The 14,438-nt window shown below is 37.5% G+C and overlaps 1 protein-coding gene across 2 annotated transcripts; it reads right to left on the bottom strand.

Annotated features, from left to right (window-relative positions):
* Positions 1 to 10,908: 10,908 nt before the first annotated feature.
* Positions 10,909 to 13,677, bottom strand: LOC108984853 (auxin-induced protein AUX28-like). Of its 2 annotated transcripts, none has more exons than XM_018956930.2 (5): positions 13,258 to 13,677; positions 11,945 to 12,177; positions 11,678 to 11,795; positions 11,456 to 11,517; positions 10,909 to 11,362 (listed from the first exon to the last, which is right to left on the bottom strand). In XM_018956930.2, the coding sequence occupies exons 1-5, from the start codon at positions 13,506 to 13,508 to the stop codon at positions 11,322 to 11,324; spliced, it is 705 nt and encodes a 234-aa protein (XP_018812475.1). In that variant the 5' UTR covers positions 13,509 to 13,677; the 3' UTR covers positions 10,909 to 11,321. The 2 variants fall into 2 exon arrangements, with proteins under 2 accessions (XP_018812475.1, XP_018812473.1); XM_018956928.2 differs by having other exon boundaries at positions 10,951 to 11,362; positions 11,678 to 11,852; positions 13,258 to 13,655.
* Between the last annotated feature and the right edge of the window lie 761 nt (positions 13,678 to 14,438).

The raw sequence follows: 14,438 nt of genomic DNA, 5'->3' as shown, positions 1-14,438 counted from the left end.
CTTTTTATTTGTCACTACTACTGATGTCTGTCTTTCATGCTTGTTTGGGCTTTCAAGATTCTTTTGGTATTCTGTCTGTATATTTGTCCCCTGGAGCAAATTTCAAGTCTGGTCCTTCTTAGTTGTCCACCTCATCTGGCCTTTCTTCTATATGGTCCTCCCGATTGCTCGGGCCATCTTCTTTAGGGCATGTTGAGCTGACCTTGATTGGATTTCCATATACCCAAGGCCGGGAGCTTGTCAGTGGACCGAACCTTTTTATGGGCCCAGGCTCGGGTACTGCCTACAAACCCTAATACTTTGGTTTATATTGATCTAGATCTTTTAGGATATGTTTGGGAATACAATTATTTTAATAGTTTACTATCATTTACAAATTATTTATTATTATTTTTTTATTATTTATAAATTATTTTACTATTATTCATAGATGATTTGAAATACTCCTAACATCTAAACGGAATCTTAATTTCATAATGGTCTCAACTTTTTTTAGACTGGGTGATGCTTAGGAAGTATTTCTTTATTTTCGGCCTAGTAAACAAGCTGACCTGGCCTCATTGACTAATCTTGGTGGAAGGGAGGCTTTGTGCCAATCGAGACAAGCTCGGTCCACTTCATCAAAACATAAGGCCATTGACTTGACGGGCCAGGAAATAAGGAAGGAGCCTAGCCCGATCTAGGATGGGAGGAGAACATGATATGCTCTCAGATGCATCGCATTAAAGCGGAAAAGGTCGGTCGGGATCTTGCTCCGACAAGATTGGTCGCATTAAATGCAACATCGATTGGCCGGTACAGAAGGTCAATTCCTTATCGATGACAAAAGCAGCCACATTAAATACGACGTCACGCTACCCAAAATAGAAGCAAATCATTATAGTGATAGGAGGGTCAGAGACCTGTAGGAGGAGCATAAGTTTAAATAAGGGGGAGCCAGCAAAAGAGAAGGATGATCATTCAGTACGCAGCCTGAGCTCTTTATCTTTTTTCTCTAGTTCTCCTACTGAAACTGACGAATGACTTTGACATCGGAGGTGCCTCGAACACACTCGACCACCTCATTTGATTCCTTTTGCAGGTTTAGGGCACGATTCAAAATTGGTGGTTATGAAACATACCTTAATACTTGGGTATCCTTATTAAGACATGGGTTTGGTCTAAGAATTATATTTTGGTACATGGAAACTCATTATTTACTGTGAGACCCATAATGATTATAAAGACATGAATTCTTTAATAACAAATTAAAAAACCAAACTTGTTACACATTATATAAAAAAATTTTAATTAATGAAATATGTATATAAGTGGAAGATAAAAACTATGAAAAACTCTATTCATAAACCTATGTAGAGCATACATAATAAAGTTCTTATATGACATAAATTAATTTGAAAGATAAATTTTAAAACTTAGATCTTACAAATCAAATCTTATCATTTAAGTGACGTTGATGATGTACTATATACGAGAATAGAATAACTCAAAAGCTATATATCGTAGAAATTCAACACAGTTTTTTTATACTAGCTGATGTGGTAGGTTTCTATATCAGTAATGTGTTTGATACGTGTTGACACTTGTACATATGAGTCAACAAAGTTAGTTAGTAGGTTTGGTTATTTTTATAATACATGTAGGTGAGTATAATTTTTTATATATAAAAGGCTTCACCCTGTACAAATTACTTCTTACTGAAATAATAGAAATGTTTCTTCCAACCTTCTTGCTTTCTTTATTTCCTTTTTACTTTCTTGCTTGATAGCTTGGTAGTATCATCTTTGGGTGATTTCACCATTTGTTCTTCACTTTCTCCATAATGCGTAATAAGAGAGTTTGCAAAGTTTTTTTTTTTTTTTGAATGTAAGGACCTTATTATCCTGGTCTTTTGAGGGTGTTGAATCTCATTTTCTAGTAGCATCATTTAAGAAAAGAACCTGTGAAAATTATTATATATCCTTATGAGTTTGAGGGAATTATTCATACAAATGAATCTCATAGGTTAAGTAATGCACGAGAATTAGAGATTCTCAAGTTCATGCCCTTGATTATGTATCTTATTTATATAATATTTTAACTTATTCAAATTAGAGAAGTTAGCTAGGAAGCATAACATGAGTTACACAAAGTAGTTGATGTATGGCATTATCGCCTAGGACATCCATCACTTGCTAGACAATGTCTATTGAATAAACAAGTTTCTATTATCAATTCTCCTTTTCAGAATATCTGTGATATATGCCATTATGCAAAGCATACTCATTTATCTTTTCCTCTAAATAACTCTGTTACTAATGAACCTTTTGGAATCATTCATTGTGACATATGGTGTCCTCTCTGTAATGCCCTCGACCCCCGCCTATAATTTGGTAGAAGTAGTGACGTTGGGATATCAACCTCAAGGGTCACACATCCCAGTGCATAGTGGCATTAAATGAGTGCATACATGCAATAAATAGTGTGCAGTTAATTTGCAGCGAAAAAAATATAAGGACAGTCATTGAATCTAACGGTACCAAAATTTAAAGCTACATCACCAAACAAATATCCATAAGCCACATGTCTTCCAACTCCGGCATATAAATATTACATTCATCCAAATTAAATTAACCCAAATAACAACACAACAAAAGGGAGAAAAGGCCCTAAATCTTCACTACTCGGGCAGAGTCGAACCTCTATGCTCGTGACCGTCCTCTGCATCAAAGTTTACAATTTCGCTCGATGGGAACACTACAATGAGATTTTGCAAAATCTCCATAAGTGAAACCAAATCTAACATTCAAAATACATGTAGGTGGAAAAATATGAAAATATGCAAATAAGAAATAACAAAGAAGTATGACATTAGCAATTTACCAAACTCAAGTATATACTCATTTCTCGCACATGACACCTCTGACCCGAAAATCATATTTTTCTTATTTTGAAAACTCCATTTGATTAAGGTATGCACCATGATCTCCCCTATGGACCATTGCACACTCTGGCTCCTTTTGCACACCACTAATAACGACCGTGCATGAGATATCGCAACGAGCGATGCTCAACTTTGCATAAAGTGCGTACGTGACCAGGTATCCTCTAGCCTTTACCAGTGGAGAGGCAACAAAGAAGATACGAGAGCACTACCATCTCGCCCGAGACTATTTTTGCCCAGCAACAACCCAGGAGATGTCACTCAGTTTTACACCCTCCTGAGTGACTAGAGGAGCTCTACCGGGATAATGCCTCATCTCTGCTTGGGGTCGTGATCAGCATAAAATTCATACAATCATTTTATTAATATATGTATCATGGTCTCCCCGATGAATCATCTGCACACTATGGCTCCCTGTGCAACCATGAGTAACGATCGTGCGTGTGACTTCGTAATAAGCAATGCCAAGCTCCACACTCGGTGCGTATGTGACCAAGCATCCTCTAGCCTCCGCTAGCAAAGAAACAATGAAGTCGTCCCAAGAGCGTTACTGTCTCACCTGAGTCCGTTGTCGCCAGCGAAGACCCAGGAGATATCACTCAGTTTTGCGCGCACCCAAGTGGCCAGAGGAGCTCTACTGAGATAATACATCATCTCGACTTGACTTCGTTATACGCACGTGTCCACAAAATAATCCTTTGACACCAAGATTTTTTACATATTTTAGTATACACAAAAATTAGAGCTCAATTACAGAAATATTAATAACAAGTCACAAATATAATGCAGACAATGTGCAACAGTTAATTAGTGAATGACAATGCAACAACATTAATCATGAATTAAAACAAAAAACACAATTTCACAGCAACTCAATTTCAACATCACAACAGCTACAAATTTTTTTCCCAACGCTCCACAAGGCCTTTGGCCACGACTTCACATCCAACTACATTCATTCCCAACGCTCCATAGGGCCCTCGGTGACTACACAGATTCACAGTCATCGCTACAGATCAAACCCAACATTTCACATAAATAATCCATTCACATTACACAAAACATAGTTTCGTAACTTTTCCAACAATAGTTATTTTAATAGAGTCTGAGAACCACTTACAGCGCATAGGCAAACTTCTAGATGATCAACTATGAGGCAGTGGTCCTTCAAGGCGTCGTGTGGGAAAAAATAGTGGTCCTTGAATTGATTGACATTTGGTCATAGAGAAAATTCAGTCTGGAATTCTGCGTACTCTCAATGTTAGCTCTCAATATCAATTAGCAGATTTCTTTACAAATGCATTATCCTCACCACAATTTACATCACTTCTTTTCAAGATGGGTGTGTTCAATATACACACTCCATCTTGAGGGGAAGTATTGACACTAGTACATATGAGTCAGCAAAATTTAGTTATTTTTACAACACGTGTATATGAGTATAATTCTTTGCATATAAAAGGCCTCACTCTATATAGATTACTTCTTATCGAAATAATAGAAACGTTTCTTCCAACCTTCTTGGTTTCTTGATTTCCTTTTAGTTTCTTGCTTGATAGCTTAGTGCTATCATCTTTGGGTGGTTTGATCATATGTTCTTCACTTTCTCCATAATGCATAATAAGAGAGTTTGCAGTTAGTTTTTTTTTTTAATGTAAAGACCTTATTATCCTGGTCCCTTGAAGGCGTTGAATCTCGTTTTCTAGGGGCATCATTTTAGTAGTAAGAAAAAGAACTTGGGATTCCAATTATTATATATCCTTATGAGTTGGTGGGAATTATTCATACAAATGAATCTCATAAACTAAGTAATGCACGAGAATTAGAGATTCCCAAGTTCATGTCCTTGATTTTGTATCTTATTTCAACTTATTCAAATTAGAGGTTAGCTAGGAAGCATAACATGAGTTAAGCAAAGTAGACCAGACCAACTAAATGGCCTCCATTATATTCTGGGTTCTGTCATCTTCATGAGAGATAGAGGATCATGACAACTAATAAGGCTACTGCACCACCAAATGAGCACGCCAGTGGTGCAGCACCTAAAGGACAGTATATGGCCTCTACTGTAACTAAATGATACAGAATCATCTAGAAGATTATTTTCATAACAGAATTTATGAGCTGTAAAGTGAAGATTCCATTTATATATTGTAGTTTGTTAGGACCTTTGTATTATACACACGCACACGAGAACAATGCATTGTATTGAGGAAAGAGTCTGTAAATCCTTTATAGAAGTTATGAAATTCAGTCTTTTATGAGTCATTCTGTCGAGCACTTTTTGTGCATCATTTTCCTATTTTATCATCTTCTTCATTTATTATTTATGGTACCAGAGCCCAAATAGGACTCACGTCCATTTCGGTTCCTACAATTCGCCATGGCAGCAAAATAATCTCCCTCCCCTCTTCCTTCCTCCATCACAAGTTTAGCTACCCAATCCATTACTGTCAAGCTCAATATTGACAATTACCTTCTATGGAAGGCTCAGATACTTCCTTTCCTCCAAGGCCATCGTGTGTTTGGCTATATTGACGGGTCAATACCCAGGCCTCCATCTACTGTCAATGATGCACCTAACCTAGATTACATGAACACTGGGTTCTTCAAGACCAGCTCATTTTATCTACCATAAACACATCCCTCATTGATATTCGCCCAGGTCCTCGAATGCACAACCTCTAGCCCAGCTTGGTCCATTCTTCTCACCCTTTTCTCCGCCCAGTCCTCTGCACCTATTATGCAGACAACGTATCAGTTAGCAACCTTAAAGAAAGGTGTAGAAAATATTTTGGCCTATTTTCATAAAGCTTAGGCTCTTGCATCCTCTCTCAGTGTTGCTGGGCACCTTCTTGCTCCCTCTGAGTTCATCATTTATCTCCTAGTTGGATTAGGATCAGACTACGAATCAATCGTCATCTCTATAACCACACATCCCAAACCCTTATACTTTTCCCAGGTCTTTAGTTATCTATTAAATCATGAGTCAATGCTTGCCCATGAAACCCATTTGTTGCTTTCTGCCAGTCCTATTGCTACTAAATCTACTATCACTCAGCCAGCAAACACCTCCACCCCATCTAATCGGGGTCGTGGTCACTCTTTTCACCGTAGTCGTGGCAGAGGCAGGGGTCTAAATTCTTTTTTCCCGAATCCAAATTTCTTCTCTAACTCTATTTCTCCTCGACCCACTTGTCAAATCTGCCATGAATCTGGCCACACGGCCATCTCCTGCCACTACAGATTTGATCATGCCTATCATTCGTCCCCTCCTTCTCTCACAGCAAATTACACAGCTCTTTACCCCTCCTCTTCGTCCCTCAATCACTGGTTCGCTGATGCAACTGCAACAAATCACTTTATAGCTGACTTCTTCAATCTTAATCTAGATTCCAGTCCCTACCAGGGTCCTAACCAAGTTCACATTGGCGATGGATCATCTATTCCCATTCAAAGCACTAGCATGGCACAACTCCTTACTTCCTCTCGAAAAAATTTTCTTCGCAATCTCTTGCATGTTCCATTAATCACTCAAAATTTATTATCAGTTCATCAATTTTGCCTTGACAATTATGTGGTTTTTGAATTTAACTCTTCTTTTTTTGTGAAGGACCAACATACTCGAGAGGTGCTTCTTCAAGGCTACGTTAAATATGGGCTTTATGTTCTTCAACCGGATGCTTTGGCCAGTTTCAATTCCAGCAAGTCTTCCACACCTCATACAGAAACTTCACCACTAGTTTTGATTGGAGAACGAACCACACCACAAATTTGGCATTCTCATTTAGGACACCCTTCCCCTAGAATAACTTCTCTTACCCATTAAACTGTTTAATCTTCCTATCACAAATTCATCATCATCCTTTTTTTGTTCTGCATGTCTACAAGTTAAGTCACTTGTCCTTCCCCACCCACCCACCTCTTCCCGTTCTACTTGTCCTTTTCAATTATCGTTTATTGATGTATGGGGACCAGCACCTGTGCTGTCTCCAAGAATTGTCATTATTATCTATCTATTGTAGACAACTTTACCAAATATATTTGTTTTTTTCCTTTAAATGCAAAATCTGATGTTGTTCCTATTTTTTTAGTTTTTCTTCGCTATGTTAGCAATACATTTTCTTCAAATGTAATTTCAATTCAAACTGATTGAGGATGTGAGTTTAGACCACTTAATTCATTGCTTAAAACCTTTGGCATTACGCACCGAATTACGTGTCCCTATTCTCACCCCCAAAACGGTTCGGTTGAAATACGTCATCGCCACATTGTGGAAACCGGTCTCTCCCTCTTGGCTCATGCCTCCATGCCTAAAAAATATTGGGTTGAGGCTTTCCAAATGGCTACTTATCTCATAAATTGTATGCCCACTTCCATTCTAAAAAATCTCTTACCATTTCAAGCTTTATTTCATCGTCCTCCCGATTATTCTTTTTTTTGTGTTTTTAGGTCCGCATGTTGGCCCAATCTACGGCCATTTAATCATCATAAGATTGATCTTCATTCTCAATTATGTGTTTTTGTAGATTATAGTCTAGACCATATGGGTTATTCTTGTCTCCACCTCCCATCAAACCGTTTCTACCTTTCTTAGAATGTTCGTTTCAATGAGAGCATGTTTCCTTTTGCACCAAGTTCACAAACGTCTAGCCCAATACCCATATCTGCTCACTCTATCCAGACCCCTCTTCCGCTACCTTAACTACATTCAATCTCCTCTAGCCCATCTCTTCAATCCAACCAACATTCCCCACAACCTCAACTTTCACCAACTCATTTAACATCAGACCGGCCCACAAACACTCGGCCCATACCAAACCTACCCGTTTCTTCAAATGCCCACACCCCTCACTTATCTTCTTCCCCTGCATTGTCCTCCTATGCCTCTCCTCTTCCCCGAACCCTAGTTCCTCAGATATTGACCCCGCTACACTCCCTTCATCTTAGCCGTCTCTCTCTATTGCGCCCTCTGCACCTTCATCTACCTCTATTCATCATATGCTAACTCGCTCTAAAGCTCAGACTCAAAAACCCTTACACCAATTGGATGGAACCATTCCCTGGCCTCCCTTAAAACCATCTATTTCCCTTACTGTCACCGAAACCTCTCGTATTCCAAAGAAACCCACTTCGTATTCTGAAGCTGCAAAATACTCAGAGTAGCGTGAGGCTATGGCCTCTGAGTTTCACACCCTAATTCAAAACCAAACTTGGGATTTAGTTCCCCCTTCTTCCAATCTCAACATGTTTTGCTCCAAATGGGTGCTCAAGACCAAGAGGCATGCTGATGGCACCCTTGAGCGTCGTAAGGCTCGTCTTTGTGGCCAAAGGGTTTCATCAGCAAGCAGGTCTTGATTACACTAAGACCTTCAGTCCTGTGGTCAAACCAGTGACCATTGGGCTTCTTATCTCCATTGCTATGTCACAGAACTAGCCCCTGTATCAGCTTGATATACAAAACACCTTCTTGCACAGAGACTTGGAGGAGGATGTGTTTATGCATCAACAAGTCGAGTTTGTTAATCCTGACTTTCCCCAGCATATCTGTAAATTACGCAAGTCAATTTATGGTTTGAAACAAGCCCCTAGGGCTTGGTTCTCTAATTTAACATCAAAATTACTTTCATTAGGATTTCATAGCTCAATCTTAGATTCTTCATTGTTTATATTATCCATTGTGTTTGCGTCTATCTATTTGCTTATTTATGTTGACAATATAATTGTTACAACTTCTAATCTTGCACTCATCACTGATTTTATTTCATCCCTACGGTCTGATTTTCTAGTAAAAGATCTTGGCATGTGACACTACTTCTTAGGGATAGAAATTAATCGCACTGCTGCTGGTTTGTTCATGTCACAATCTCGGTACATATCTGGTTTGCTTGTCCGAACCAATATGCATAAGTCTAAGTCAGTTTCAACCCCAATGTCAGTTTCAGCCAAACTCTCAGCTCATGAGGGATCCTCTTTTGAGGACCCTCAACTTTATATGAATGTTGTTGGGAGCCTACAGTACATTTCCTTTACTCAACCAGAGTTGTTATTTTCTATTAACAAAGTCTATCAATTTATGTATTGCCCACATGTGTCTCATTGGCAAGCTGTCAAACGTATCTTACGCTACCTTACGTTGACCTCTCATTTTGGCCTCTATATCTCTCCATTTTCCTCTTTCAAACTTACTGCCTTTTCTTATGCGGATTGAGCAGAGTGCCCAAATGACCGAAAATTTACTAGTGGTTTTTGCATCTACTTGGGCTCTCATTTAATTTCGTGGGGCTCCAAAAAGAAATCCACTATAGCAAGGTCCTCTACGGAGGCTGATTATAAAGTTGTGGCTAACTCTACATGTGAAATACTGTGGATTCAATCTTTGTTGAAAGAATTATCCATTTTCTTACCTAATCCACCAACTTTGTGGTGTGATAACCTTGGTGCCACTTATTTATCTGTAAATCCAGTTTTACATTCTAGAACTAAGCATATTGAACTTGATTTTCATTTTGTTAGGGATCAGGTGGCAGCCAAGACTTTACAAGTTTCGTTTGTTTCAAGCAAAGACTAACTTGCTGATATTTTAACAAAGCCACTCTCAACTGTTCGATTCAATCTTCTCCGCTCAAGTCTCATTATTGTTCCAGTGCCAATTGAATCGAGGGGGGCTATTAAGGTTACTACACCACTAGATGAGCACGTCAGTGATGCAACACCTAATGGACAATACATGGCCTCTGTTGTAACCGAATGTTATAGAATCATCTAGAAGAATATTTTCATAACAGAATTGCTGAAAATATTGTAGTTTCTTAGGACCTCTGTATTATATTGTAGTTTGTTTGAACCTCTGTATTATACACACACACACACACACGAGATCAACAGTGCATTGTATTGAGGCTAGAAAGAGTACTACGTAAATCCTTTATAGAAGTTATGAAATTCAGTCTTTTATGAGTCATTCTATCAAGCACTTTCTGTGCATCATTTTCCTGTTTTATCATCCTCTTCATTTATTCTTTAAAAACAAAGTAATTAACACACCAAACCATGCATATACGTAATATCTCGATCAGACTCTTCCTTGAAGCACATAATGTTAATAATTCTGTAATTGTTTGTATAAATATATATATATATATATATGCATATATACTATATCTTTCCATATCACATTCATCTGGTAATGGAAGATCCAGATCATTTCCTGATACGTACTCACATACTAATATTCTGAATAAGCAGCCAATCTCTCCTAATTTCTTTGTGGTATTTTCAGTCTTTACGTATATTCAAAATATTGACCAGTTACGTGTATATATATATAGTAATACCCTTATCATTTGGAACGCATAGTACTTCAACAAAATCAGATCCAAGATTAATAGATCAGAGAGAGAGAGAGAGAGAGAGAGAGACTAATTATTTAATTAAGTTGATCATATATATATATATAAACATGATATATATATAATATATAGACACGTACACCCAAAAATAATAAACGAAAAGAAATATGATATTGCAAGGGCCGGCAAATTAACGATTGAGCTAGCTTGACCCATCACACACAGTTGCAAGCATTAATAATGCATCAAACATAGGGGACCATGCTCAGTGGTCAAAACGTACAAATTATTCATTACGTGACTCTGTGGTATGCCGCCTATTTACAAATTAATACAGTACCAAAGCAGCATGCAGCAGCAATCCCTTCCATATATATGGATCCAGACCAATAAATTTAGCCAACCAAAACAAATGGCCATTGCATAAATGCTCCATCAACATGCACATGATCTTGCTCCCTTTTTAAGCTTGGCCATGAAACATCTCCCATTAAGACGTGGTCTCCACCCATAAACGAACAGCTAGCCATACAAGTTGTACGTTTCTTAACAACACCAAACAAATAGCATGATTCAAAGAATAATTATCATAAATTATAAATTATTATAAGAAGGATCAAAATTTTTCAGGAATTAATCAAAGAGCAGACTGCATATTATATAAAAATATAACTATTTCAAGCATGCCCGCGTACATTAATATTACACTTGCACTGCTATAAATCAAACAAGCAAGCCACGCACAACGTACATTTGATACCAAACAAGCAAGACAAGGTCAAGTCTCTTAATTGGAACATATATAAGAGCTAGCTGTTATGGTTTTTGTCCACGACATATACTCAAATATATGAATAAATATAGATCATGATCATGATATCTCACAATAATACTTAATTATATATCAAACCATACAGAAAACATCACTCCCCATGCATCCTGCTCAATCCATCTGCGCGCTTTTGGGTACCGTTGATTTGGTTTTAATTTGCACTCATAATCATTGCGACCAGATCAAAGGAGCAGGCGTTGTGGAGCTTACTAGTCTAGCTTCTGTTCCTCATGCATTTCCCCATGGCTCTTGGCGCTGAAATCCAAGAATTAACATGAGTTTCGTCGACAAATCAGATTTGGAAAGATAAAACCAATATTATTATTCTTAGTTTTTGAAGATTCTAACCGAGTCCAATTGCCTCCTTTCCCTTCATGATGCGCAAACGGTTGCATGAATCAACAAACATCCTGCATATATATACGGTAATTTGAGGTAAAAATTAAGAAAGTAAAAATATATAAGCTAGCCAGACGCATGATGTTTTGAATATATATATATATATATATATATTTGTCGGATATAATTATATTATTTAGTAGTGTTTGTGAGGGATCACGAAGAACCTACTCCCATGGGACATCACCAACGAGCATCCAGTCACCGACCTTGTCCTCATACGTTGGAACGTAATCAGAGCTGTTCAGAACATCCATCAACTTGCTCTCATTCATGAAATCCTTCATTCCTTGGGATCCACAATTACCAGTTTCAATATTGAAGAAGCATATTAAAATATTGGGCACTTTAATAACAAAGAAAACGAAAGAATTAATATACATGCATACATACATACATACATATATATATATATATATATATACACCAAGCTTTTACCTATAGTGAAGGAACTGAACATTTTTCCCAAGGCAACCGAGAGCTCTTTGTAACTTTGGTAGGTCTTTAAGTCTACCTTACGAAGATAAGGTGCACCATCCATGCTAACCTTCACAAAGGCAGCAATATTGCCACTCGCCTTGTTCATGTCACTCTCTTCTGAGCTGCCCTTTTGGACAGCTAGCATATTCTTTCTGAATGATCGGACTGGTGGCCAGCCCACCACTTGTGCCCTAAATTTCCATTTCGTTAAATCATTTATACTTACTTTCTATAATTTACAGCTTCAGCTAAAAAAACTACAGTTCTCTGGAGTGCCAAAAAAAGAAGAAGAAGATCATCAAGAACAGAGAGAAAAGTAAGATCTTTCTTTTTAATGCAGGAAATAGGAAGCAGATAGTCTATAATTAGAATTTGATGAAAAAAGGAAGCAAAAATATTACGAAATCAACAAACTGATCCAGAATGTAGAAATTAAACATATATATATGTGCGTGCTAATAATTATTAGCTGATCAGGAATAATATTTATTGAGAAATATATCAGAAATTCCAGGATATATTTCAACGCACATTTATTTCTTTCTTTTTCCCATCTGTATGTCTGTGATGATATAATGATTACTCCGAACATCATGCAGATTATTAGATAAGTTTCAAAAGAAGCTTTTTACAACGTATAATTAATTGTAAATTTATTAGCTCATTATTCTCATCTGAAAGGATTATATACTCAAAAATCATTACTTTATGATGACTTTCTCTCGATTTGATGAACACAAACTAGCTACATATACAGAGAACCTTGGGAGTTTCCAGGAAGCCACGATAACTTTTGAACGCCATAAAAATATTTTATTTTCCACTTTAATTTTTAGAACTTCCTTCCTCATGATCCAGGCCATCTCTCCCTCTCTCTCTCTCTCTGATGTGAACTTGTTCACCTCTTTCTCAATTCCTGATCTGCTGGTAAATTGCGATTTGCCTAACCCTAATCACTACTACTGTTGAGGATTCTCCGCAATCCTCTGATTCCCTTGATTGTAGTAGTTGACCCATGATTGTAGAGATGCTGTATTTATTTTACGATTGTTTCATTCTCTGTTGTATAGCTGTACATGTCTGTATATCTCTATAAATAGAAAACCATCTCCACCTTTTACAGTGTGGTGGATTCACAAACACTCTCAACTACCACAGCTATGCACTAACATGCTCCCAAGAATAACAAGAAAAAGCAACTAACAAGCTTAGTTAATATATAGTAGCACGATTAAAGAAAGTTCGCATGTTAATATATATATGTAGCTTACTTAGCATGATGCTTGGCTGTATCAGCGGTGAGAAGGTTCTTCTCCTTCTTTAGGGTCTTCGCCTTCTCATTCAGATCCATCCCCGCGTCCTTGGAAGAAAGTTTAAGCTTCAAATCCATAGTTGTAGCCTTAGTCTCAGAGAAACCTCTCTTCCTCGCCACCTCTCCTTCACTTCCTCCATTTCCTGGCAACCCTAGCCTCAGCTCAGTTTCCTCGAATCCCATCTTCTCCTTCTCTGACCCAATTTCCATGAATTCCACTCTCTAAAAATCCTTGTCTTTATCTGTCTAGAACTCTCTCTCTCTCTCACAGCATTCAGTGCTTTGTTTCTTTGTGATAATAATAATAGTGTGGGGTGTGGGGGGACGTTAGCTAGCTAGGGAGGGAAGGATGTTGCGTTTGGGCTTTGCGGGTATTAATAGAATAATGGATGGGTTGAACAGTCCTTTTAGGGGTTTGGAGGGAACTGCGATTGTGACACGTGGCAGGGTGTGTGAGCTGGATTTTTCCAACCTTGCTGGCATAGATGACGACACGTACGGTAATATTGTTAGCTTCCTATGAATATTATTGTTGTGTGGGAGATCGCGAGGAGGAAACAATTACGTCCTGTTGGCAACTATATATATATATATATTAACCTTAATTTCTAATTAATACAACGTACGAAGGGCTTGGCCTTCCAATTTTTCCTCTTTTTATGCATGCATGAGAACCCAGCAAATAAAGTTTCAATTTAATTATTTTCTTTTTAATTAAATTGATAGGTTCTAGTACTTCACTGACATTGATCAGCCTTTGATCCATTTTTCTCCTCAATTAACTATATATTAAAGTGACAATCCTTGAATTAAAAAGAGAATCAATCTTGTACAACCTACAGTACTATATGCAACACTTTTATTAATAAAATGTAAAGATCATATATATATATATATATATATAATATGAATAACTAGGTTCTTAATTCTCAAACTTCTAGACATGGTATGGTATCAAGCTAGCATCAAGCTAGTACTAAGGATGAAATCGCATGTCTTGATCTTCCTCCTCAATCCTGATCTCTTAGATTGATCATGACTACGTACGTACGTACCTGGTGACTCAATATGTAGTACTCATAAAACTTAATTCTTTCTGATCTTCGTCTCACACATTCCAATTTGGAAAACCCAAATGCA

This window comes from Juglans regia, chromosome 10, assembly GCF_001411555.2.
Source record: "Juglans regia cultivar Chandler chromosome 10, Walnut 2.0, whole genome shotgun sequence".
In the NCBI taxonomy this organism is placed as follows: Eukaryota; Viridiplantae; Streptophyta; class Magnoliopsida; order Fagales; family Juglandaceae; genus Juglans; species Juglans regia.
The sequence above is the reverse complement of the archived record's forward strand: the minus strand, read 5'-3'. Positions and strand labels throughout refer to the sequence as shown.